The sequence below is a fragment of the Ursus arctos genome, unplaced genomic scaffold (assembly GCF_023065955.2).
Source record: "Ursus arctos isolate Adak ecotype North America unplaced genomic scaffold, UrsArc2.0 scaffold_36, whole genome shotgun sequence".
NCBI lineage: Eukaryota > Metazoa > Chordata > Mammalia > Carnivora > Ursidae > Ursus > Ursus arctos.
The window spans coordinates 20,592-46,182 of NW_026623050.1; the positions used below are offsets into that span (position 1 = coordinate 20,592).

The 25,591-nt window shown below is 50.8% G+C and overlaps 2 protein-coding genes across 2 annotated transcripts; one reads left to right on the forward strand and one right to left on the reverse strand.

The window, feature by feature from the left end:
* The first annotated feature begins 7,330 nt into the window (after positions 1-7,330).
* Positions 7,331-15,151, forward strand: LPCAT4 (lysophosphatidylcholine acyltransferase 4). Its single transcript, XM_026480091.4, has 14 exons — positions 7,331-7,974; positions 9,216-9,358; positions 9,673-9,893; positions 10,278-10,390; positions 10,508-10,568; positions 10,854-10,912; positions 11,098-11,132; positions 11,669-11,723; positions 11,868-11,950; positions 12,205-12,330; positions 12,671-12,803; positions 13,933-14,031; positions 14,362-14,518; positions 14,788-15,151. Exons 1-14 carry the CDS (start codon positions 7,669-7,671, stop codon positions 14,940-14,942), a joined length of 1,746 nt encoding a protein of 581 aa, XP_026335876.2. The 5' UTR covers positions 7,331-7,668; the 3' UTR covers positions 14,943-15,151.
* A 1,157-nt stretch (positions 15,152-16,308) lies between these two features.
* Positions 16,309-25,591, reverse strand: NUTM1 (NUT midline carcinoma family member 1). The gene is made up of 7 exons (XM_026480093.3): positions 25,561-25,591; positions 23,203-23,902; positions 21,099-21,227; positions 19,864-20,003; positions 19,088-19,377; positions 18,707-18,823; positions 16,309-18,348 (listed from the first exon to the last, which is right to left on the reverse strand). Exons 1-7 carry the CDS (start codon positions 25,574-25,576, stop codon positions 16,309-16,311), a joined length of 3,432 nt encoding a protein of 1,143 aa, XP_026335878.2. The 5' UTR covers positions 25,577-25,591.

The window sequence follows — 25,591 nt, forward strand, 5'->3', positions numbered from 1 at the left end:
GAAAACAATGCTTAGGTTGTTTAAATAACTCGTCCAAGATTACAAAGTTCAGAAATGGCAAAACCAGGAACTAAAATTTATATTGGTTTGAAACTAGAGCCTAACTCCTGAGTATTACATTACAAAGCTTCTGAGCAAGGCCAATTTGTACCCCAAGATATAAAATAAACTCTAAAATTCAGTGAGAGAGGCACCTGGCTGGCTCAGTTGGTAAAGCATGCAACTCTTGGTCTTAGGGTTGTGAGTTCAAGCCCCACATTGGGTGTGGAGATTACTTAAAAATAAAATCTTAAGGGGCGCCTGGGTTGCTCAGTCAGTTAAGTGTCTGCCTTCGACTCAGATCATGATCCCAGAGTCCTGGGATCAAGACCCACATCAGGCTCCCTGCTCAGCGGGAAGTCTGCTTGACCCTCTTCCCCTGCCCCTCCCCCCGCTCGTGCTCTCTCTCTCCTTCTCAAGTAAATAAATAAAATCTTTAAAAATAATAAAATCTTAGAAATAAACAAATAAATAAATAAAATCCAACTACAGAATAAAAGGTTCTAGAGATAATATATTCAGAACACGAATAAATGACTTTACTGCAGCATTTTTGTCACCTGTAGGCAATGTCTCCAAACACAGGGCTTCTATTCAAAAAATACTCTGTCATAAGCAGCCTTATTAGTGTTCACCCCAGGCAGTGCTAGAGCACAGGGGAACACAGAGATTTTTACAAAAAGTAAGCACCCTCCCACGGAGAGTAAAGGGAGGAAGGATACTAATTAGGATCAAGCATGAACACTAACGTGTGGTCTCAGTTGGTATCATGGTTAAGAGGAAGAAGTCTTTGAAGAAAGATTAAAAACCAATGATGAAAAAGATGTTCAACATCACTCGCCATTACAGGAATGCAAATTAAGACCAAAATGAGATATAACCACACACCTATTAAAACAGCTAAAATTTTGAAAGTAGTGACAACACCAAATGCTGTTGAGAATGTGGGGCATCTGGACCTCTCACACCTTGCTGGTACAACTTAAAACGGAGGACTGTAGTTTGGCAGTTTCTTGTAAAACTAAACATGCAATTACCATACAATCCAGCAATCACACTCCAGGCATTTATCCCAGAGAAGTGAAAATTGACTTCTACTCAAAAACCTGTGCGTGAATGTTCATCACAGCTTTATTGGTAATAGCCAAAGGCTGGAAACAAAATGTCCTTCAATAAGTGAACAGCTCAATGGACTGCTACATCCACTGCATGGAATACTAATCAGCTATAAAAAGGAATAAATCGTGAGACATATAACTTTGGATGGGTCGCAAGACCGTTACATTAAGTGAAAATGCCAATCTGAAAAGCTTTGGGTTTTTTAAAGATTTTATTTATTTGACACAGAGAGAGAGCACGGAAGCAGGGGGAGCCGCAGAGGGAGAGGGAGAAGCAGGCTCCCCACTGAGCAAGGAGCCCAACAGCAGGCTCAGTCCCAGGACCCTGGGATCATTACTTGAGCCAAAGGCAGATGCTTAACCGACTGAGCCACCCAGGCAACCCTCTGAAAGGGTTTTTTTAAAAAAAATTTACATGCTATATGATCACACTTATATAAAATTCTCAGTGTGACAAAATTGCAGTGATGGAAAACTGTCAGTGGTTGCCAGGTGAGGGATGGTGAGGAGGAGAGGCGCAGGTGTAACTCAGAAGAGGTAACACAAGGGAGACCTTTGTGATGACGGACTGGTTCTGCATCTTGATCTTTGCACTGGCTACCTGAAGCTACACATGAGATATAATGGCATGGAACTATATACACACACTCTATCGACATCGATTTCCTAGTTTGGATATTGTACTCTAGTCATATAAGCTGTAACCATTGGGGGAAGCTGGTATGTGGACCTCTCTGTACTATTTTTGAAACTTCCTGTGAATTGATAATCGTTTCAAAATAAAAAGATAAGAAAAAAATTACAGTGTAAAATAGACCTCAATAAAGTCCATTTTAAAACTAACAAGAAGAAATGAATATAGTATCTTGTTTATTCTCATTGATCTTTTCCCTGGTTCTAATTCTTTGATCTTGTTTATACCCTGTTTTGTGTGTTCTGATTGTGAGCCAACAAGAGAATTTGTGAAATATGGCATGAAATAGCAATATATGTTACTTTGCATTTAGCCAATAATGATAAGGCACTTACTTTCCACCAGGCACCATGCTAGACCCAATGCAAATGACTAATACCTGAACACATGCTCTGCTTTGCCTCTTTGCACATCCCACCACCACCACCTCCACTCCTCCCCACCTCCACACACAGTCCCTGACCTAGTTCTCTCCCACACTTCATTGCTTGTTCTTGGATTTTTCATGAAAACTTAAATGGTATTTCTGAGAAAAGAAAACGGCAGGAAACAGAACTCTTCGGTTGCCTCCAAAAAGGGGAAAGCTCAGGATAAAGACGGAGGAGGAAATGGCTGCAGAACAGCTAACATTAGGCAGGGCACATGGGGAGGCTGGGTCTGTGTGTGCCCCAAGCAAAGCAGTTCCTGAACAACAGTCCCATGAGCTATGTGTTGGTGCCAAGTTCAAAGCTGTTCCCTTTATTCTGTACTGACCTCACTCTGACAACTCAAATTCATACCGTTATTCCGGGGAAGGATTAGTGCAGATCTAATACCAAAGCTGGAAGAAACAACTCGGAAGGTAGTGGTGTCTTCGTAAATACCAAAGACGTTCTTTGTTTAGTGGCCTAGTATTCTGTAAAGAACACTGAGAATGCAGATCTCAGAGCAGTGACTCGGGTACCGTGATTAATAGCCATTATTCCAGGCCCCCGGCCTCGAGGAACTCACAGAGGAACAGGGGATGTCTGAGACCTACATCAGCTATTGGGGTGTGTGTGTGTTCGTGTTTTTTAGAGGGTTGGTTTTTTTGGTTTTTGTTTTTGTTTTGTAAATCTGAGACTCTCAAACACCAGAAAACATTTATTAAACACAGGTACATTCAGCATATGGTACACTCAGGGCCACAGAGATGGAATTGCCCCTCCTTCCTTGCTCACATGTGTCCTTAAGCTGTAAACTCCCCTTTTAAAATTTTTTTCCTCGTCTCAAACCTATCTTGAGTATTATTGAATATGGTGAAATTTAACTGTGATTTTTTCCCCCTAATCTCTAACTCCCCCAAGGACATCCTTGGTAAACCTAGAATGAAGGCATAAAATCCGTGCCTATCTCTACCAAAGAGAAGTCCAGCCTCTTAGCTCCCCAAAAATAATCTGGTTTAGTATTAAATGAGCTTCTTGCTTATTGAGATTTCATAAAATGGTCCAATATTAATCGTGGCTCAAGAATAAGATGGAATGAAGAAGCTGGAATTCAAGTCCCACAACCACAATAGAGACTGTGTCCAACTCACCTTGTATGTGTATATGTGGATATAGATATTTATAGATATAGATATAGATATAGATATAGATATAGATAGATTCCCAGTGTGGTGTCTGCTACATAGGGATTGCTCAATAAACATTTTTTCATTAAATTGATAACAGACAAGATTGTTTGTCAGAATTCCCTCCTGCTTTAAGGCACCTCTAAAATGAATAGAAATACATTTAATCCCAAAAACATGTGGGAAACACACTCCTGATTTTGATTTTTCTACCACATGCACAGACTTCTCCAGAATCTTTATCTCCAACCCCAAGCTCCAGATCCACATTTTTACAAGCCTCCTAGACAATGCCACCTGGATCTGGCTGGTGCCTCCCAGCGAATATGTGTAAATCATGTCAACCCCAAATCTTCCTAGGCTCCCAAGCTAGACCTAGGCTCCAACTATGAAGCAAGCACCTAAGAGATCCTGGAGTCAGCAGGGTTACCAGGGCAGGTTGATGAAGGGGTCAGCCCCAGGTACAAGGCAATAGAAGTGTGTGTTCCATAAGGAATATAAAAACAATAATAAAATGGGCTAGAAATCAGTCAGCATTTTATTATCACTATGCATCAGCAATTCTGAACAATGACAGTGATCAAATGCTCCTCCAAACAAAATATCTTATGAATCCAAGTTTTAAACAATTGCTGTGGTTACTTTTGAGTTTTAATAATATTTATTTAAGCTTCAAGTTGGACATTTTTATTACTGGCCCTTTAATAAACATTGTAATCTGCATGGAATTTAACTCAAAGCTCTCTCAGTTGTACAACTGCCCCCAGACACAAGCAGATTCAGTAGCTATTCCCCTCACTTAGAAAGTCTGCGAAGGTCCAGAATCATTCCAGACTACTTCAGGCATCCTTCAAGTCTCCAGCCTCTGTGGTACTCTGTATTCCTACATTTAAACAAATTTGACATAAACAATGATAGCATAGTGATAGTGTCTCAGTCAGCTGACAAAATACCATGGGTGGCTTGAGAAACAGAAATTTATTTTCTCACAGCTTTGGAGGCTGGAAGTCTGAGATCATGGTCTGTTTATAGTGAGGGCTTTCTTCCTAGCTTGCAGATGTCAGCCTTCTCACTGTGTCCTCACATGTCAGAGAGAGAACACAAGCTCTTTGGCATGAGGTCCCCACCTAAGGGTCAAATATGCCAAGTACACTACTGCATGGAGTAATTCCAAGGGGGCTAGTAATCAATATAAATACCAAATATTATCTGCAAGCTGAATAAATAATAGAACTCATATGTAGCCACATGCCTGGTCCCTAATTAGTTGACTTTGAGTTGATCAAAAGTGATATTATCCTGGGTGGGCCTGACCTAATCAGGTGAGCCCTATAAAAGACAGTCTGGAGGTTAGACTGTCTCTGGTGCTGGCAGTAAAATCAAGCTACCATAAATTCTCCAGCCTCGAGGAAATGAATTCTGCCAACAACCAAGGAGGCTTGGAAGCAGATCCTCCCACCAGAAGAGAACATGGCTCTCACAACTCCTTGACTTCAGCCTTGTGAGACCCTAAGCAGAGGACCTAGCTAAGCTGGACTTCTGTCCTGGAGAAACTGTGATCATAAATAGAGGCTGTTACAAGCTGCTATTTTTAAGGCAAATGTTATACAGCAACAAAAAACCAAAGTGGTTTTTTGCACATAGCAGAATCTCTGACTTAAACTGGCTTAATGAGCAAAGAAATTTATTTTCTCAGATAACAGGAAGGCCAGAAGTACTTCAGACTTCAATTTGGTTTGCGCAGGGGCTCAAATCCATCATCAAAGACCCAGATTCTTTGGTCTCAGTGCTCTATCCTAAGTGATGCTTGATCTTCAGTTGTAAGATGGCTCCAGTAGTCCTGGGTGTCACATGCAGAAACACCCAGAGCATAAAAAGAGAGGGTTCATTTGTAAGGCACTTTCTGGAAGAGTAAGGAAAGTTCCCGGAAGTTCCTCAGATCTCCATTCATGTCTCATTGTCAGAGTCACACACCCATTCTAAATCAGTTACTGACCAGGAGAAAAGGACTACCTCAGATAGGTTCCACCCAACCTGGCTGCCCTTGAGGCAAATGGGTGTGTGAGGTAGCTAGGTACTTGAACCAAATCAGGGTTCTGTTAAGGAGAAACAGGGAGAAAGGACCAAACAAAGAGTTTACAAAAAAGAAAGTATGAAATCTCTAGCCCATCAGTCCAGCAGCACTGGCAGAATGAATTATACTAGTGCATGTAAATTAGAATAAGGCAGAGAGCAGAGGGGCAAAAACAAAGGAACAGTACCTTGGCAATTAGCAGCTAATAGCAAGCAGAACATTTTTGCAAAAAGTTAATGAAGATTTACTTAAAATGTTAAAAACTGCCACAAATACTGAGTTTACTGTGCAATCAGTGATAAGAAATCTGAAACAATGAAGTAACAGCATGTCAGAGAACAGCAAGGAGCAGGAACGTTGCAAGAGACATAGCAGGTGAATGGAACGAATGATAGAAGAATAGATATCCACACCAGACACATTGCTTAAGGGTTTTCATCAATTACACAGAATCGGAAACTAGTATCAAAGCTTTCTCTGTACATCATTGTTAATATGTGGTTATGCTTAATTTAATTACATAGTAATTTGCATATAATTATTATTACTCTATGGGTTTGAGTTCTAAGCTTAATAACTCCTCCTGGTATGGTTATAGATAATTTATGTTAAAATATTAGGCATAAAAAGCAAATATGTAACTATGAATTTAATGGATTGCCTTAATTGAGGAAAATGAAATTATAAAAGTATTTTAACTACCTTGGAAAGATAGATAGATACAAACCTGCTCTCCCTCAAATAGGTGGTAGAGACGCACACGTATGTGATTAAAGCTGGAATTACTCAGTAAAGCTGGAAATGGTTTTTAAATTTTTTAATAGGTAACTGAGCTACTGAATCTCTTCTAAGAACATTTAAAAATAAACAAATCGACTAGGATATCCCTTTGTTTCTCTGAGAATGCTGATGCTCCCAAGAATACAGGTAGGGGGGCGCCTGGGTGGCACAGCTGTTAAGCATCTGCCTTCCGCTCAGAGCCTGATCCCAGTGTTGTGGGATCCAGTCCCACATCAGGCTCCTCCGCTGGGAGCCTGCTTCTTCCTCTCCCACTCCCCCTGCTTGTGTTCCCTCTCTCGCTGGCTGTCTCTATCTCTGTCGAATAAATAAATAAATAATATTTTAAAAAAAAAGAATACAGGTAGGAATTAAGTGAATTAATTATGGGGCAGGGACGGAGAGGAGGGATCTAGATAGAAGCAGAGTGACTTCTGTCTTTTGCCTGATCCCCCTTCCAATGAAAGATTAATGGTGCGCAATGATCCAGCAACCCATTGATCTGTCCCCACTGTCCTCAGGAAATAGTGACTGACAGGAATGCTTAAGACAGAAAAAGAGGTGAACTGAAGGCAGCTTCTTTCCTCAAGCAGGGAGGCTCTCATCCCCTTTTTGTCCTGGGTATTATCTTTCTGATTGTGTTACTAGCTGTGGACCTCAAAGTCCACCCAATTCTCTGATCTCGCCACCGCATGACAAGCAGGTGCTGACCACAAGTTTTCCAGGATGGTTGAGAGCCTGGGCGCGAAGGGCAGAGACAGAAGAGAGGCAGACAGAGAAAAAGAGAGGAGTGAAAAGAAAGCTGCCTCCGCGGTCTTTCCGATTTTCACCGCCCCTCGCCAGCCAGGCCTCGCCTGCTCCGGGAAGCACACGGGCCAGCGTCTCAAGGGCCGCTGGGGCCGGGCGGACGCCAGGTGCGCGCCGCAGAACCGGAGACCCTGCTCGGCACCGGCAGGACGCCCAGGGGAGGGGTGTGAGGCACAATACGGCCGCCAGAGGGCACGAGCGCCCCAGGGCCTCCGCGATGGCGTCGCCGAGACCGCCAAGCGCAGGCGGTCGGCCGCGAGGAGGGGTGGCTGGGGCCCGCGAGCCGGCGGGGACAGCGGGGCCCTACTGGCCCCCGAGTTGCGGGCCTCGGCGCACCGCGCACCGCTCCTCCATTTCCAGCCGCCCGAGGGCCCCGATCGGCGCTCGCAGGGTGACCTCGACTCCCGGGCGGGGGCGAAGGACGCTCTCAGCTTTGCGCCCACCTCGCGGCCCCAAGCCCGCCGCGAGCCGGAGGCCTGCGGGGAGGCCGCGGCCCGGTGTTCCGAGAAGAACCCGGGAGGGCCCGGCCCCGGGTCAGCGCGCCCGGGCATCCGGCCGCCGCGGAACAATGGCCGGAGGGGCTGCGGCGGGCAAGGCAGGCGCGGAGGAGCCGCGGCGCCCGGGCGCTGGAAGCCCCGCCCCTCGGCGCCCGGCACCAGGCGGGGCCCCGGACGGAGCTCTGCAGCCGCAGCCGCCGCTCTGCAGAGCGGGACCCGGGGTCGGGGCCGGGGCGCCCTCGCTCCCACCTTCTCCCGCCGCTATGAGCCAGGGAAGTCCGGGGGACTGGGCCCCCCTCGACCCCAGCCCCGGACCCTCAGCGCCCCCCAACCCCTTCGTGCATGAGTTACATCTCTCCCGCCTCCAGAGGGTTAAGGTAAAGTGTGAGAGGGGGCGTCGGGAGGACTCGTGGGGTGAGAAAAGGAGGCCGTTTAGAGCCCAGGCAAAGATGGGGATGGGGATCCGGAAAAGAGGTGGGTGACAGGCTTGCGGGGAGGGTGTCTGGGGGAGCACACGTGGGGGCGGCGGGGGTGGGCGAGAAGTCCTTGGACAGGGCGCAGGCTCGGAAGATGGATAGCTCAAAGGTGTGGAAGAATTGACTAGGTGAGGATGGAGGACTGCAGGAGACCCGGCGTATGGGGAGATGGAAGATACTGGGGAATGCGGTTTACATCCTGCGGAGGCCAATGAACTAGGATGGAGGTGGAGGCTACGGAAAGCCGGGGGTGGGGGCAGGGGCGTGCTGAGTGCTTCTTCGAGGCTCTGAATGAGAGGGAAGACATCTCTAGACCCGTAGCCTGCGCCCTGTGTCGATCGAACACCCCCTCTTTCCACTCCCCCCTCCCCGCACTGCAGCACCTCCTGGTGGGGGGCAGGGAGGCTGAGAAGGGGGCTGGCTACAGGAAGTGGAAAGCCGCACCAGCCTAGGGGAACTGGGGAAGGGTGTGGAAAGGGAGTGTCCAAGGTTTCTGCTGCCCTCAACGCCCCTGAGGCTGGCTCCTGGGGCTCAGTTTGTTTACCTGCACTCTCCCCAGGGCAGCCCTAGGAGTCACCCTGGCTCCTGGCAACCCCTACCCTGCGGAGTAGGCCACGCTCTCCCCCCACTCCCAATCCTAGGGGAGTGTTGTTGAGTGAAACTAGACCGGCCCGGGCCTAAAAAGTGGACCTCTGTGTGTTCCAACTCTCTACCACCTCCCAGGGCCAAAGTAGAAAGAACTGTGCACCTGGTTTCTCTTGGACATAGGAGCTATTTATGGAATGCGAGGTGGGGGAGGAACTATCTCCAGCCTCCTCTCCGTCAAGCACTGTGCTGGGCGCCTCCACAGGGGTTGTCATTAAATGCTTTTAACAGCCTACCAAGTGATAGATGCGTTTTATGATTAAAAAAAATCAGGTCCGATCCTAATAATGAGGCCCCTGATCCTATTAATCCTTTATCCTCTCGCCTTTATTGGTATCTTCATCTCACCTTGGATTCCGGCCCCATCTTCTGTTCCCACACCACCTGTCCTGATCCACAGGGGGTGATGGCTCTCTGCTTCATCCTTGTGGGAGAAGGGAAGCAATGGAGAGAGTGTCTCCCAGTCCTGAAGTGGCATTTTCTCCCACCCTCTGCAGTTCTGCCTCCTGGGGGCACTGTTGGCCCCCATCCGAGTGCTTCTGGCCTTTATCGTCCTCTTTCTCCTCTGGCCCTTTGCCTGGCTGCAAGTAGCGGGTCTTACGGAGAAGCAGCTTCAAGAGCCAATTACAGGATGGAGGAAGTAAGTGGGGGTCAGCCCCCAGAGACCCTACTTCTCACTTCTCTTCCCGCTCTTTGAGAAGAAGCTGAGGGAGGGTTCTGAAGCTCACCTCCCCAGCCTAGGTAGGTGAGATGAGTCAGCCAGGCTCAGACCCGGTACCCAGGACCTCAGCTCTAAGTGATGTGCCCAGATATATCCCAAAGTCGGCAGACTCCAGCCCCTGGGCAGAGGAACAGAGGACAAGAGAAGGGCAGCTGCTTTTCTGGGTGCCTAAGCCTGAGGGTGAGTGCGGGACAGAATCACCGCCTCTGCTGATGCCCAGCCTTGTCCTGCAGGACTGTGTGCCACAACGGGGTGCTGGGCCTCAGCCGCCTGCTCTTTTTCCTGCTGGGCTTCCTTCGAATTCGTGTTCGGGGCCAGCGGGCCTCTCGCCTTCAAGCCCCTGTCCTTGTTGCCGCTCCCCACTCTACTTTCTTTGACCCCATCGTTCTGCTGCCCTGTGACCTGCCCAAGGTTGTGTCCCGAGCTGAGAACCTTTCCGTGCCTGTCATTGGAGGTGAGAGAGCATAAGAGGGATGAAGGGGAGAGATGACAGCTCCGAGCAAAAAAGGCAGGAATCAAGGCAGGAATCAGAGACGCTCTGGAGAGAAGAACTGGCCTCAAGGGGGAAGGGAGAGGTTAGAAGGGAAATTGGCTGTTGCTGGCAAATGAGATGCAAATGGATCCCTTTTGTGAACCAACCCCTTAGATTCTGAGGGCTGGTGCTTAGAGGTGTTGGAAGGACCTCAGATCACTTGCCTAAAAGGACAACACACAATAAAAAAAGGGTCCCGAGGGCAGAGAGACACTGAAGCATCTCTTGTTGAGAAAGGGGAGGCTGCAGGTATTCATGCCCCTGGGTAGGAACCGAGTGACTCCTTGTATCCTCTTTGGACCCCAGCCCTTCTTCGCTTCAACCAAGCCATCCTAGTATCCCGGCATGACCCGGCTTCCCGTCGCAGAGTGGTGGAGGAGGTCCGAAGGCGGGCTACCTCAGGAGGCAAGTGGCCCCAGGTGGGTAAGGGTCTCAAGATCTCACCTTTTATGTGCTCCCAAAGAGGCTTCTCTTTCCTCTCTCCCCTTCAGGCTACCCCACCTCATTCCGGTCCCTCCGGTTTTTTCCTCCCCCAGGTACTATTCTTTCCTGAGGGCACCTGTTCCAACAAGAAGGCTTTACTTAAATTCAAACCAGGTGAATAAAATGATTGTGGGTAGGGCTGTAGGAAAAAGAGCCCCAGATTTGGAGGGGGACTCTGGAATAACCCAAGAAGTGAAGTGGGGATCGTAGGGAAGAGAGACAGGGTACTTCCTAGCTGACCCTGAAAAGTCTGTAGGAGTCAGAAAGAAAATTACAAACGAAATAGAGCCAGGCCAGGTATCATTTCAGAACTGTCCCAGACCCTGACACTTCATGCCTTCTAGCTACCTCCATGAACTAACCTCTCCCTGGGGGGTGGGGGGTGGAAATGGGATTCAGGAGCCTTCATCGCCGGGGTTCCTGTGCAACCTGTCCTCATCCGATACCCCAACAGTCTGGTAAGTCTGAGTCCAAGAGAGAAGACAGGGGAGCCCAAATCCACCCTAAATCAGTGAAAACTTTTAGTGTCATGGGATGTGCATGTGGGGTGGGGGTGGGGTCAGGGCCTCTGCCCAAAGAGGTTTGGCTAGCTCCAGGGAAGAAAAGTAATGCCTTTCTCCCCTCATCTCTGCTTCTCCCCTAGGACACCACCAGCTGGGCATGGAGGGGCCCTGGAGTGTGAGTCTTGGTGTTCCTGGGATGAGGGTGGGGAGCAGGGCCCATCAGAGAATTCCTGGCCCATCTTCCAATCTCCGGACAAGGCAATCTCTCAGATTGAGAGAACTCTAGAGAAGAGGGTGCCTGTTTCCCTGTTTTGTTCTCATCTGCTGATACAATCTGGAAGTGCTTTCAGCCATCCTACCTAATCATTCCTGCTGTGATTGTAGCTCCTTTGAACTTACCGTCCAGTGTTTCTGAGCCATCTCCCTCAGTCGTCTCCTTGAGAGCCAGCACGGTTGCCTCACCTTTTCTGCACCTCACCTTTACTCACACCTCTTCTCTGGCAGGTCCTCCTCACGCCTGTCCCCACCATCCTTTCTCCGTACCCTCTTCTGGCCCTTCCCTCTGTCTCCCAACTGCGTATTTACCCAGTTCACTTGTGTGGTTAGAGGTCCATTTTTATATGAATGCGCAGAACTTTTCCACTCCCCTCCTCAGGGTGGGAGGCCCCATAGTTAGAGATTGGTGAGCATCTGAGGTCTCTCTTTTCTTAGACTGAAAGTCCTCTGGCTCACAGCCTCTCAGCCCTGCAGCATCGTGGACGTGGAGGTAAGACACCTCCCCACGCTCTCCAACACCACCATGGGTGGGGAGGGGAATGGGCATCGGCTGACTCTTGAAGGGAAAAGACGGTGGGAGTGCTCACCCACAGCTTTGAGGTCCTGATGAGAAGTGTGTGTGTGTATGTTTCAGTTCCTCCCTGTGTACCACCCCAGCCCGGAGGAGAGCAGAAACCCCACCCTCTATGCCAACAATGTCCAGAGGGTAATGGCACAGTGAGTATCCCACAGAATATTTCCTGGAGCAGGGACATAGGAAGCATAGGCGGGTGGTGGAGGGCTGAGGTTCCAAGGCAAAGATGGGGGATGGGCATTGGGATGGGCTCTGCACAGCCGAGACTGGGGGTGGTTAAAGGGACCTGGTCTCCTCCCTGTTCAGCGGCCCAGACTTGGTAATGAAGCCTCAGAAAACTCTTCTTCCTTGTCCGTCCCCCCCCCCCCCCACCATTCCATCGCTCTTCATCCTGTAGGGCCCTGGGCATTCCAGCCACCGAGTGTGAGTTTGTAGGGAACTTGCCCGTGATTGTGGTGGGCCGGCTGAAGGTCGCACTGGAGCCACAGCTCTGGGAACTGGGAAAGGTGCTTCGGAAGGCTGGGTATGTGACCTTGAATGTAAGGGTATGGGCGGTGTCACGGATGGATAAAAAAAAAAGAAGAGAGAAATGGGAAGATGGAAGGAAAGTCTTAAAAAAGAAATAAGTGGGAAGGTAGAGGATTTTTTTTTAAGATAATGGAGTAAAAGGAAGGAGGTAAAAAGAAAGGGAAAGATATATAATAAGCCCAGTGAGAAAAGGAGGAATGGCTCTCAAAGGACTGTGAGGTAGGGCCCATCTTAGAAAAACACCACTATAGCTCTGCTGGGGGGACTCTTGGGGCTGGGGTCGAGGTCCAGGAAGAAGCTGCGTAAGCTCTCTGCCTTCAACGATTCCACTGTAGGCTGTCCCCTGGCCATGTGGACATGGGAGCCGAGCCAGGCCGGAGTCGAATGATCAGCCAGGAAGAGTTTGCCAGACAGCTACAGCTCTCTGACCCCCAGACGGTGACTGGAGCCTTTAGCTACTTCCAGCAGGTAAAGCAGCTGGGACGCAGAGGCCAGAGCCCAGGCCCTGCCCTCCAGGCTGACATGCTCAGGTTTTAAGGACGCTATCCAATGGGCCACATGGGTGGCCAGCTTGGAACCTGCCCTGGATGTTCTGACAGCCGTTGTTGGATGGTCATCTCCTGAGGTCCACTGGAGGATTCGTTTCTTATAGAGTATCCAGTGCATTGGAGAACAATGTTTTCATTGTTGTGGGAAGGAACAATGGAGAAATAATCAGTCAGTGAGGTCCATAAGTGTCCAAAGCCACTTTAGAGATTGGCAAAGATGGGGGGACCATACAACCTCGTGGGGCACCTCTGAGTGGTGGGAAGATGATATATGGAGGAGAACATGGGACAGGTTAGATGGTGACGAGTTTGAGACTCAGATCTTTGCAACACTTTTTAAAAATAACCCATAGCTTCCCTAGGGGATTCCTGAACTATCTCAAGAATTTTGGCACTCCATAGATTTTCTGGAACTTAACCAAGTTTTCCTGTTGAATTACAATAATCCCAAAAGATTCTTAATGTTTGCAAACAATCACCACGGGTTCCAAAGAGCTCTCCTTGGTCTAAGATGCATACCATGGCTCTCAACATCCTGAGTGTTGATTCCTTAGATTGGGGCCGACTGTGTCTGAAAGGAGTTTCTCCACTTAGCTATATAGCAGAGCAGAGCCAAAACTGGAATAGCATAGTTTCACCATGGCAGGCATCCTCCTTGGGGTTTTTTGGTAAGAAATTATGCCAGTGGCCCCCTTTTAGTCTGTTGGACCAGTTCTCCATCATAGGCTGAGTCAGCAGAGAACCAGTTTTTCCAGCTTGGGGTATGTCAGAAACTTGATGGTAATAACTTCAGCATTCCTGAGGGATTCCCTAACATTCACAGGAGATCCCTTTCAGGGGAGCTTCGTCAGGTGACGTGGAGATAGCTCAAGCGAACCCTTGACCTGCAAGAAATCCCAGGAAACCTGGAGAGTTTAGGGCTCACAGTCCTGAGGGAGGCAGACACAAGGGTCATCCCTGTGCTTGCTGAGAAAAGAGAGGAACCAAAATCCAGGGCAGGAGGGAGGATGCAGTGTTGGTCCTCATACTGCCCTGGTTTCTCCTTCCAGGATGCCCAGGGTTTGGTGGACTTCCGAGATGTGGCCTTGGCACTGGCAGCTCTGGATGGGGGCAGGAGCCTGGACGAGCTGACTCGCCTGGCCTTTGAGGTATCAGTTGGGGGCGGGGGGAACATGTGGTGGCCATGCCTACCCCACCCAGAGGCCTCTGTGGGGTGCTGCTCCCAGTAGCTTCCAGATAGTAGGTGCTCAGTATCCACCCCGGTGCCCCAGTGTTGAGACCTGACTGAGAACGGGGCGAGGGCAGCAGCTGTGAGTTCTTAATTCTGCACAAAGGGCTGGGGTGGGGGTGGCAGGGGAGACAGGGAGGGCCTGTACTGCACACTCTCCGAAGAGGAGGAACCTGTCAGGCAGATCTGCAGGGCAGTGTGGGGCCATGGCTTGAGGAGAGGGCTTGACTTAGGTCCCTTTCTGTGCCAGCTGTTTGCCGAGGAGCAAGTAGAGGGGCCCGGCCGCCTGCTGTACAGAGACGGCTTCAGCACCATCCTGCACCTGCTGCTGGGGTCACCCCGCCCTGCTGCTGCCACTCTGCATGCTGAGCTGTGCCAGGCGGGTCCCCACCAAGGCCTCTCCCTCTGTGAGTCACAGCCTTCTCTGCCAGGAGGGCCTGGTCTACCATCAGCACCGGGCTGGGAGGGAACAAGGGCTGGTGACCAGTGGAGGGGTGGAGGGTTCATCCTCGGAGAGGTGAGGCCAGGAAGGCAGAGAAGACGGAAGCCTGGATTTGAGAAGTTGAAGCATGGATGAGAGGGACGGGACATACCAATTCCGAAAAAATACAGGGCGGCCCTCTTCCCCTCCTCCTTAGGTCGTTTGACTTTTTCTCTCCTCACTTTGCCTGTCCAGGTCAGTTCCAGGCCTTCTCCCTCCACGACCCGCTCCACGGGAAGCTGTTCAGCACCTACCTGCGCCCCTCCCCGAAACCACAGGCCTCAGCCTCAGGCGGCCCCGCGGCTCTGGCCAACGGGACTCTGCCATTGCTCAAGCAGAAGGGCGACTGAGCCCCTCGACCTCCCCAGCTCACCTCCGGCCTGCCCTGTGCCTCAAGCCCATTTCTGCTCCTGCTTGATTTTTTTGTTATTGTTGTTCTGTTTTGGTTTTTTTTTTTTTTTAAGTTGATTTTCGTTTTTTGTTTGTTTGGGTATTTTTTTTTGTAAAAAACTATTTTATATATAAATATAAATATATATCTATATCTATTTAAAAAAAATTAGGTTGTTATATTGATAGTATCAGCTGGGAACAAAAGAGATTAATGGTTGCAGGCTGCCCATTGGAAGATCCCAGAAGTTCCAAGGGTCAGTCCTCTTACCATTGCTGGATGAATCCTCACTTCCAGCTGGACTAGATGGGGCTCTTCCCTGCACAGAAATCATGCCGATGTCACATCCTCCCCTTCTGTTGTCATACCCTATATATGTACTTTTATATATGTATATATATGTGTGTATATATATGCACATTTTAACAGGCTTCCTCATGAACCTCTTTCCAGCCTATTCCCTCTTGTTCTGTCCTCACTAGAGATTAAAAAATAGCTAACTACCATTTTATATTTAATAATCCCACTGAGAATGACTCCGCCTCCCATGGTGGGAGCAGAGAGCTGTGTCCGTGGCAGCCAAGCATCTGCCCTGCAGCTCAGACCAACCTTAGGAAGCTGTGTTTTGCCTGGGGATGGATGAATAGAGGACATTTAAGTCCCTCTGTCCAGCCTCTTCAAGGAAGGGGAAAAAAACAAGGCCGCCCCCTAAAAAAGGTATTGTCTAGATAGAGTTATAGAAAATTAATTAGATTTAGGAAATTAGATATCTAACCCAGAGATCTGATGGGTTTAAAAAAAAAAAAAGCATCTTGCCATCTTACAGACTTTTAAAGGGAGACAGATAATGATGGCCTGCTCCGAGAAACACTCCCCAGCATCAAGTCCAGGCTCTTCCTGAGGGGAGGCTAGAGTGATCACTGGGAACTTCTCAGGACAGGACCTGGTCAGGGAGCGTGGGTAAGGCTGGCGGCTAGACGGATATCTCAATCCAGTGAATCTGGAGCCCCCTCCACCACCTCCCTTTCAGCACCTCACCCCGTCTAGCAGCGAAGACATGAACATGAAAGGGCACAATGCAAGCTTTTTCCAACAACCAGAAAATCTTTTATTTTTCTTTTCCCCGTACAACTTCCAAAGGTACTCCACCTCCCACCAAGGGGACCGCCTCCAACCTAGCCAGTGTGACCTCCCTCCCCACACTCGCCACTCTTGCAGAACAACAAAATAACACGGGGTTGAGAACCAGTCTGCTAGGGTGAGATCTATGCTGGGGCCCCCACCTTTAGGGATCAGCAGGTGGGGTAGGTGGGTCCTGCTGTCCCCTACTGACTACGCCGACGTTTCTTCCTTCGGCCGGTAACAAAAGTGTCACGCCGCCTTTTACGAGGCTGTGAGGCTCGAACTGCTCCCAGAGCCAGGGGTTTCTCCCCAGAGATGTCAAGGTCAGCTCCCTGGTGGGGCCTCTTTTCGGCAGGGGCTGGACCTCCACTGAGAGTTCTCTTCCCAGACTTGGCAACAGGACGTGGAGACTGGCCAAGGCCTCTCGCCTTAGCAGAGAGGGAGTGGGATGCTCTTTGGACCCCCCGCCCTCCCGTTGAGGGCAGGCCTGAAGCAGGGTGAAGACTGAAGGGAGGCGCCCTTGGTGGCGACAGGCTAAGTTTAGAAGCCAAGAGGTAGGCAAAGCTGGAGAGTTCCTCATCCTCCCCCTCCTCCTCCTCTTCCTGCTGCTCCTCCTTCCCTTTGGCCCCGTCTGTTGAGCTGCATGTTTCACTGACAGGAGAGGTTTCTCTCAGAACTAAGGCATCCCTGGCCCCCCATCTAGAGGAAGTGCTTCCAAGGCCCTGGTGAGGAGATGTTGATTTGGGGGTTCCATGTGCATAAGACTCTTGATTCCCTGGTAAGGGAGCAAGGTCTTCGGGCTTGGATAAATCAGTAGTATCCTCCCTGCCCTCTCCTTGGGGGTCATAAGGATTCAAATTTGGCCGGTCAGTATCCTCGCTGACCCCTAGCTGGAGGCCACAGGCATCTCTAATATCTAGTATGTTGACATGTTCTGTGGTTTCCAACAGAGGAGCGATGGAATGGCCTCTGCTCCCCGCCTCCAGGCTGGCCTCGGGGAAGGAGGAAATGCCCTGGGTCCCCAGCACAAGAATATTGCCTTGACATGCAGGCTGAGGGGTTTCTTTGGGAACCTCCGGTGTGGGGGCACGGTTACTACCTTCCAGCAAAGGGGGGCAACCTTCAGCCCACAGATCGCTGGGATCCCCTGTAGCCTTGGGGCTCTGCTCTCTATTTTCTTTAGGCCTTAAGGCTGGGCTGTTGGCCCTCAGAGGTCCCGGCAGGCTGTGGCAGCTCGTCTTTTGCAGGACAGCCATGCCATCTGTGCCTCCACAGGGAGTGGCACTGCCCCCCCCATCCCCAGGTGCTGTGGCTTCTCCAGGACCCAGAGAAATGTGGCTTCTGGAGCCCAGTGCCTGACAGCTGCCCTGAGGCTCAGTGACACATTCCCCGTCGCGGAAGTTCTCTATGACCTCCTCAATGTGTAGGGGCAACTCCAAGCCTACGGCGTCCAGCTCACTGCTCAGCCAAAGTCCTGGACTGAGAGAGGCTCCGTCCCCATCCCTGTCACCAGCTGCTCTAGGGGAAAGGTTCTGATCGTAACTCTGAACCACGGGAGGACTTTTGTCATCTCCCCACATGGCTCCCAGAGAGCCTTCCTGGGGCACTGCTAGTAGCTCCTTCCCTTGAGGAAGCATTCCAAGCCCCCCTAGCTGCTGTCCTGTCTGCAACCCCGGGACCCGCTTTTCTAACCCCTGTCCTTGCAGAGGAGACAGCTCTTCGAGGCCCACATCCAAACTGGGAACTATCTCAGGCTGGGAGCCTTCCTGCCAACAAAGGGGCAGAGTCTCAGAAGTTCTGTCAGCCACCAGGGGGTGCCCAGGAGACCTAGCACCTCCCAGGTGGTCGTCCTGATGTGGAAGTATTTGATTTGTAACCTTCGCGGGCCCTCTTTTCTCCGTATTTAAGGACCCTCGAGTTCCCTGTGGAGCTCTAGGTTCTAGCTGCAGGTCCCAGCTGCTGGGGGATGGCACGGGGTTCCCGTCTCTGCGCATCCCCCTCAGGCCATCTAGGGCCCGCTCCTGCCCACCCTGCACTTCTCTCACCCGTTTTCCTGGAGAAGCAGCCTTTCCAAGGCGAATGGTGCCCCCAGCCACCCGAGGCCCAGGTGAGGGCCGAAGCCGCCCACCCCCATCGTCATCCTCGTCAGAAACAGAAGGACTGGAGTCCGATTGAGGTCCACTGCAGCTAGGAGGTGCCTCTGCGTCCTCCTCTTCCAAGGCCAGGAGTCTCTTCTGGACCAGCTGGAAGGAGAATGGACAGACACCGTTCTATACATGGCTGTGAGAAGTGGGGGCTGAGGGGCTGGTGAGGAGATGGTCCTTGGACAAGGCAGGGAATGCAAGCAAGTGGCATAAGTCGCGGTATCAAAAACAGATACCATAGCTCTTCTCTTCCGCCTTCTTGGGTCTTATTCCCATACTTTGACCACTTACGCTCTCTCCCCTTTTCCTGTGTTTCAGTCTCTTGCCTACTTGTTCTGCACCTGAATCCCAATTCTGAAGCTGTCTGTCTCCAGAAGCCATACCAGCCAAGACAGCGTAGGGTTAGATTAAATCACACAAGCTTCTTATCCTGATATTTCCTACCTCCCAGGTTTACCTGGGCAAGGCTGAGTCCTTCCTCTTGCTCCAGCTCCTCAAGTAAGGCCAATGGGTCCCTCTGCTGTTCTGGGGACAGCAGATCTGCCAGAAACTGAGGATGAATGACAGCCTCCACCTGGGGAACAGAAGAAACAGTGATCTGAGTCCTTGACAGGAAGTAACCTGTGAACCAAGAGGCTCTAGAGAAGAAGCCATGTGTCCCCCTCCCCCAACCCTCCCCGCCACCAGCTGAACACATTCACGTGCGTGCATGCACACACATTTCTCAGTAGGAAGGCAGCCTAGTTCCTAACTGCCTCAGGCAAAGCCCTAGCTCTTTAGTCCCCTGGAGTTTCCACCCCAGGTTCTACTAGAAACTAGACACCGAGGTCCAGCCCACCTTGGAGACAAAGACCTCCTGAGAACAAAGCTCATCAATGTAGCTTAGGAGGCCTGGATCCGGATACATCCCTTCCTCCTCCTGCTGCTGCTCTTCTTCCTCTTCCTGTTTTCCATCTGCCTCCCGGATGGCCAACTGACTCCCCACCAGCCCTTCCATGATGTCAGCATACTCCTTCACAGCTTCTGGTGGGATCTCCTTGGGGGCCTCAGGGACCAGAGGCCTCTGTGTTTTGCGCTGCCGCCGGCGGGGGGCCCGTGCCTTGGAAGTCGCCTTTTTGGGAATGTACACTAAGGGAAAGATGGAAAAGGAGGAATGGGGGGTGCCACAGGGACTGTGGCTTCCGCCTACCAACCTTGGGTTTGTCAGGGCAGCGATCCGGTTGTGTGGAAGGGCTGCAGGCTGGATCAGGCCTGAGACACAGCCAGCCATGGGAGAAGACTGTGGAGCTGAAGGTGTGTGAGGCATCTGGAAACCCCTGCAATTCCAAGAAGTCCTCTGATCCAGCCCCCATTTCTTAGGAAGATGAGGTGCTGTGTGCCTCACGTACAGTCTCAGAGAGTAGTTGGTTCACTTGGCCAAGGTTACAGTGTGGGACAAAGGGAACCTGAGAAGCCAGCCTCCTATGTATGTATGCCCCGTTTAGAACATTAGTGCCACCCCCGGAGGGACAGTGACAGAAGCAAGGCCAACGCCTTCCCTATCCACGACTGCTCTGTGCGCGCCTCCCTTTGGGCCTCGGGCCCCAGGCTCCTGCTGGAATGCGGTAGTCTTACCTGGCTGCTGGCTAACGTCGGGGGCTGGGAGCCCTGGAGGGTCGAGTTTCAGGGGGGCTGCAGGAGGCAGGCCCTGGGACCCATTCGCCACCTGTGTGTTCTGAATCTGCATCTCCTCCTCGGCCTCAAATTCCATGAACCTGCAGAGGGTGAGGGAGGCCTGGACAGTGCCGAGAAGGCCGGACACCAGCAGGGAGCTGCTCACAGACGGCCCAATAACAGTTCTGGGGAACCTCACAAGGTCACCACAGAGTCCCTTATGCACAGTCATTGGTTAGGAAACTTGCAGAGAAAATGAATGTCGAGCTTCTCCAGGACAGAACCATCCCTTTCACTTCTATCTCATCCTGGATCTCACCCAGCATTATGGAGGGTGTACAGCAGCAATTAATACAGCCTTGCTGAAGCCAGTCAGGCCTATGCCAAAGCTGGCAGGATCCCACCAGCCGGCCCCGCAAGGCCTCATCTGCCCCTACCTAGAACCGTAAAAGGCGACTGAAATCCTAAAGCAGGGCCTGGGGTTGCAGTTCAAGGCAGTTCCCACCAGGAGGCAGTGCTGAGACCCAAGTCCTGAGGCTGGGACTGGGGGCCAGGAAGATTAATTCTAGGAGGTATGGGTCCAGAAGGGAGGAAATGGAAACTAAGTTTTGGAGGAAAGGGTCATTTTCCCCAGAGTTACTTCTTTAACCAAGGAGACGATCACGGAGAAGGGAGGGATATGAGCCAGGAGACCACTCCCGCCATCCAGGACCTTCCCCTGACCAACCTCTGCAAGCACGGAGCCCTCCCTGAGATAACAGGGTAAACGATTTCCGTGTCACTCTTTCTACAGGAGGAGTGGTCTCAAGGTCTGCATCGATAGCCACTTGTTACCTGGCCAGCGAGATAGGAAAGAACCTGCGTAGTAGGGCTTACCTCCCCAGTGTAGGTCCCTTCAGCAAGGAATTTTGACACCAATTGGGCTCCAATCCTATTCTAAGAGCTTCAGTATCAAGGACCTATATAATTCAGGATCTGGAGGAGGGAGAGCTTCCAAGGTGACAGGACAGAAAAACCCAAGAGTCAAGGTGGTGGAAACAGTGAGATTCCAGGAGACCCCATTCTAGTCTACACCGCTCCTCCTAGCATCCCTTTTAATGATCACCCACATGCCCAGATTCAAGCCTCTTACCTGCCCCCATCCATCCCTCCGCCTCACAGCACCCCTCAGGAGAATGAGGGTTGTTCAGACTCACTTTTCTGCCATCTCATAAAAGATCAGCCTGTCGAAGTTGCTGGTGTGCTCCCACTCCTGCACAGCCCTTGGCAGTCCCTCCTCCAGGGTCATAGTGGGCTTCAGCCGGGCCAGGGAGCGAAGCACTGGGCTAAAACCCCCATTGGGTCAGTCATGTTCTACAGTGTGCCCCCCCAGTCCACCTGTCCCAACAAACACCTCAACACACACCCCCTTGTCCCTCAGCAGAGCTAACATGCCCCCCAATCCTTGTCACGCCCCACCTCTGGTTAGACTTCCAGACCCCCAACCTCCCACCCACCCATCTACCATACTAGACTCTTCCTGCTGAAATTTTCAAATCTCACACAAAATCAGAAGATTGCCTCTGCTCTCCACCTTTTCAAATCAATCACCCTTAATTCTCACAGTGCTATCCTCAACTAAACACGAGGAAGAAAGCATTCATGTTATAAAATTCATGGATTCATTATAAAGTAGGCTTAACCCTGCCCAAAGGCTCTTGCTTTTCAAAAAAAAAGGCACTACCTAACCCAAATGAATCTCTAATTAAAGGTTGTGTGGTGTTTTTATTTGTTGGTTTTTAAGTGGTTTTTGTTTGTTTGTTTGTTTGTTTGTTTTGCCTCTGGGATGCCCTTCACAGACAGTCAAATATCAATACTCTTTAAGTTCTTTACGATTCATTTTTGCCTTTCTGACGAGCCAGAGACCTCAAGCACTGTGCCTAGAATCACCTGCTGAGGCTTGTTATAATTCAGGAGTCCAGCACCCCAGGATCTCTGGACTGAGTATTTTACCAGTTTCCTGGACAACCGCTGGAGAGAGTGTGGACCGCATTTTGGAGAAGACCCTGCGTGGAGCCCCTGAGCATGGAGAGCAGGAAGAGGCTAGCCGTTAGAAATTCAGCCTGCTAGGCTCCGAGAGAACTCAGAGCCATCTGGAGAAAGCAGGGAGCTGGTAAGGTGATCTACACCAGGGACTCTGGGGGAGCCTTTTGATTTATTCACTCCAGAGTCAGAGTGGAAAGGGAGATTCCTTTAGGAGCTCAGAGACTGGGAACACAATGGACCTGTTTTTTAAGTCCAGTAAAATGTGGTACGTGTTACATAGTGATTTACACAGAACGTCGAGAGGGCAGCGCCGCTGAGGGAAGCAGTGGGTCCTTGTGGGAGGAAGAGAAAATTCCCCAGATGGTTGGCTAATGGCTCAACTTTATAGACACGACAGACAGCCCCTGACCCCTGGGGTCCTTGGCTAAGCATACACTCACATAGACATTCTGGCATTTTGTCAGTTCTTTTCCTCTTCTCGATTGCCTTTTCTGTAATAATAGCAATAGTAACAGCAGCTGCCACTTAATGAGGCACTCTGTGCCAGGCACTCTGCTAAGCACTTCACAGATAAGAACTCATTTCACCTCAGCAACCCTCTGAAGTCGGGATAACCATCTCTTTTCTAGATGAGAAGACTGAGGGCAAGGTAGTAAATGTGGGGCCCGGGGTCACCAATGTAGCAAGCAGAGGAACCTAGGCCATTGGTCACTATGTGAGCGAGCTCTCCCACCTCCCTATTTCGGCTTGAACTCAGAATAAAATAGGGGGTGGTGGGGAGGGGCGGCACATGCTTTGCCTGGCCTCCCACCACCCTCCACTCCTACACAAAGGGTCAGGGCCCAGCTGTTTGGATGGCTCAACCTGATGTCGGACAGTAGTAAAATAATAATAAAATAGAATGGTAGGCCCATGTATTGGTGTCAGAGGCCTAAGCTCCACCCATGGCCCTTCGCTTCATCATAGAAAACCTCTGGGCTTCAGTCTTCTCATCTATACATGAGGGTTACGTTAGCGTGCTTGCCTGAACTCACAGGGTTGTGAGGGTCATTTGAGAAAAGACACCTGAAAGCTCATTACAATCTGGGAAGAGGGTGAAGAGGCTCATCATCATCATCATCATCATCATCGTTGTTATGCTTTTTTGTTCTCATAGCCTCGCTATCACCCTCATGTATTCCTCAAGCATTCCTAAATAGCCTAACCTCCTGTCCAGCCCAAAGTCCTCCTTGTTTAAAAGCGCTAGGATAATTAATCTCAGATCTCCCCACTTACATAAGAAAGCAGGCAAGGGCTTCTGCATCAGGACTTTGAGACAAGTGCCTCCGAGCCAAGGCTTTGTAGCGCTGCCAGCGTCGGAAGTTCTCATAAACACCTTTGGAGGTATAGGAGAGGTCACCCAGTGAGGGCTTAGACTGGGCGGCCAACGGACCTCCTTCTCCGGTTGCCCCGTGTGGCCCTGGCCAAGCCTTTTCCGGGGGCACAATGGGGGCCAGTTGGGCAGCTGGTGGTAGAGCCTGAGCAGGAAGGCCTGGGAGGCCCTCCTGGCTCACCCCAACAGCCTTAGTGGGCAGAAGGGTCTTCATGTTAGAAGCTGTCATGAATCGAGGGGGAGGACCCTCAGGGGCCCCGCAGGAAGTGCCTGAGGCAATCCAACCGAGGGCTGGCTGAGTAAGGATGAAGTTCTGAGTCTGAGAGGGCTCAGCTGGCCCCCCTTCTGTCTTGACTTTGACAATGACTCCAGCCCCAGTGGGGCCAGGGCCCCCATCCCCTGTCACCAACAACGGGCTGGGGAGAGCAGAGAGCACCAGAGGGTTGCCTGGAGAGAATGCTGAAGGCATGGGAGGCTGTGGAGGCGGCTCCCAGGGTGGCTGGTCTGGTAGGCCAGCAGCAGGCTGGGGAAAGGGAAGTGCAGTGAAAGGAGACAGGGCGGCACCAGGTTTCATGGTCATATCCGGTCCCGACAGTGAAGATGCTGTTGAGATGAGGAAAAAGAGGGAATGAAGTAGGAGAAAAGGAGGTCAGAGGTTAGGCTGTCAGAGTTCCATCTAGTCCCTGAACAATCAGAGCGCTGATTCTCAACAGGTGAGGGAGGGATTGGGGCAGGGGAAACTGCATAGTTTGCAAGCGTCCCCCAAGTGACTTTGACGTCCCTTACTCCTAGGTGAGAATTATTGCACTAGAGAACTTGCAGTGACCCTTGGGCCCATGAGCTCATACTTCCTAACACATGGCAGCCAGCACACAGTACCTCTTATTCCCACCCACTCCAAACACGTTCAAACCACCTGAACCCTGCCCCCAGCTACCCTGTGGTCCCTGCCATGACTCACACAAGAGCTGTTCCCTGCAGAGCGTGTGTGGATTAGGTGTTTGGTTTCCAGAAATTGTGTTACATAACAGCCAGGAATGACTAAGAGATAAGGACCAGGAAATGGGTGAAGGGAGGGGTGGCTAAGAAGGGAGGTTTCCAGAGCTCTAAGTAGCTGCTGGACATGTTAAAATTTGGTGTAGGCTGTCTGTGGTCCTTCTGTTTGGAAGTTCCAATAGCAGAAATTTAGGGTCCACTATGAAAAAGGCACAATGAAGTCTGAAACACAGTACGTGCTGAGAAGGAGCTATGTGGACTCCAGGCCAAGAACCCAAGGATAAATACCTAAAATGTGCACTTAATCAATCAGATAGGTGTCACAGGATTTTTAATTATAATAATAGAAGATCATTTGCCTAATTTCACACAAGTCTCCTCCGCCTCTAATAAAGAATATTCCGCTGGCAAACTAACAACACTCAGCTTCCGCTTCCTGACCATGAAAGACACACGGAATATGAGCAACCTCATCATCTCAACCACAAAGCAGAGGGCCAGGAGGATTCTGTGAAGTGAAATGGGTCTGAGGGCCTGAGCTCCACAAAAGGTAGAAAGACTGAGAGCATCTCAGGGAAGGCCCAGCTCTCATTCTGGTTGCCCACCTCCCCTGGCCGTGGGAAATCAAGGAAAACTGCTCCCGGAACTGGAAGAGAAGCCATCTCTGGGGCAAAAAGGAGGCATCAGACTCTGAGCAGAGGCAATTACAGTACTTCCAGGCTAGCGTTTGGGAGGACATTTCTCTACAGACTCGGCAACAGATAACCCAGAGGAATAGTTTTCCAGCTAAGGTCTCCACCCACCCCACTCGATCCGACGGAGTGTGGCTCCGGCTCCAGTTTCTCAGGGCATAATTCAAGAGCAGGCTCCAGTTGCCTAAAGAAGACCAGGAATTTGGACCTTCCCCTTGAACCCTCTCTGTGCTGCTCGTACCGCACACGCCCCTCCGTGCCACACAGACACATGTTGAAGGGATCCCTCTTCCAGGGAAGCAAGTTGCTAACTGCCATCCCTTTTCTATACTCAGCGTATTCCTCTGAGGGGCTTTGATCTGTCTCCCAGGAGGCCCTCTTCATCCCCTAACCCCGGTGCTAATGGCACAATCTCCTTCCCCAGCCTCCCCAAGACTGATGACTTTGCTGGGGTCTAGTGCTCTTACATCCCTCTAGGTCAGCCCCAAAACCTGGTCCCGGGTAAGATGTCAAATTTGAATCCGCAAGGAGTACACAGGTAGCGAGGAACTTCCCCACAACTTGCAGACTTACCTCCATCCGAAGCCATCCTCTCAGGTTTGGG

Excerpts from the sequence above, each read along its gene's own strand:
- LPCAT4 (XM_026480091.4), top strand. The coding sequence starts at position 7,669 with ATGGCCGGAGGGGCTGCGGCGGGCAAGGCAGGCGCGGAGGAGCCGCGG. Across the intron at positions 12,804-13,932 it reads CCTTTAGCTACTTCCAGCAG|GATGCCCAGGGTTTGGTGGA; the intron begins GTAAAGCAGCTG and ends TTCTCCTTCCAG. Across the intron at positions 14,032-14,361 it reads TGACTCGCCTGGCCTTTGAG|CTGTTTGCCGAGGAGCAAGT; the intron begins GTATCAGTTGGG and ends TTTCTGTGCCAG.
- NUTM1 (XM_026480093.3), bottom strand. Across the intron at positions 21,228-23,202 it reads GCCCTTGCCTGCTTTCTTAT|CCCAGTGCTTCGCTCCCTGG; the intron begins GTAAGTGGGGAG and ends TGGGGGTTTTAG. Across the intron at positions 18,349-18,706 it reads AAGGACTCAGCCTTGCCCAG|CTGGTCCAGAAGAGACTCCT; the intron begins GTAAACCTGGGA and ends TTCTCCTTCCAG.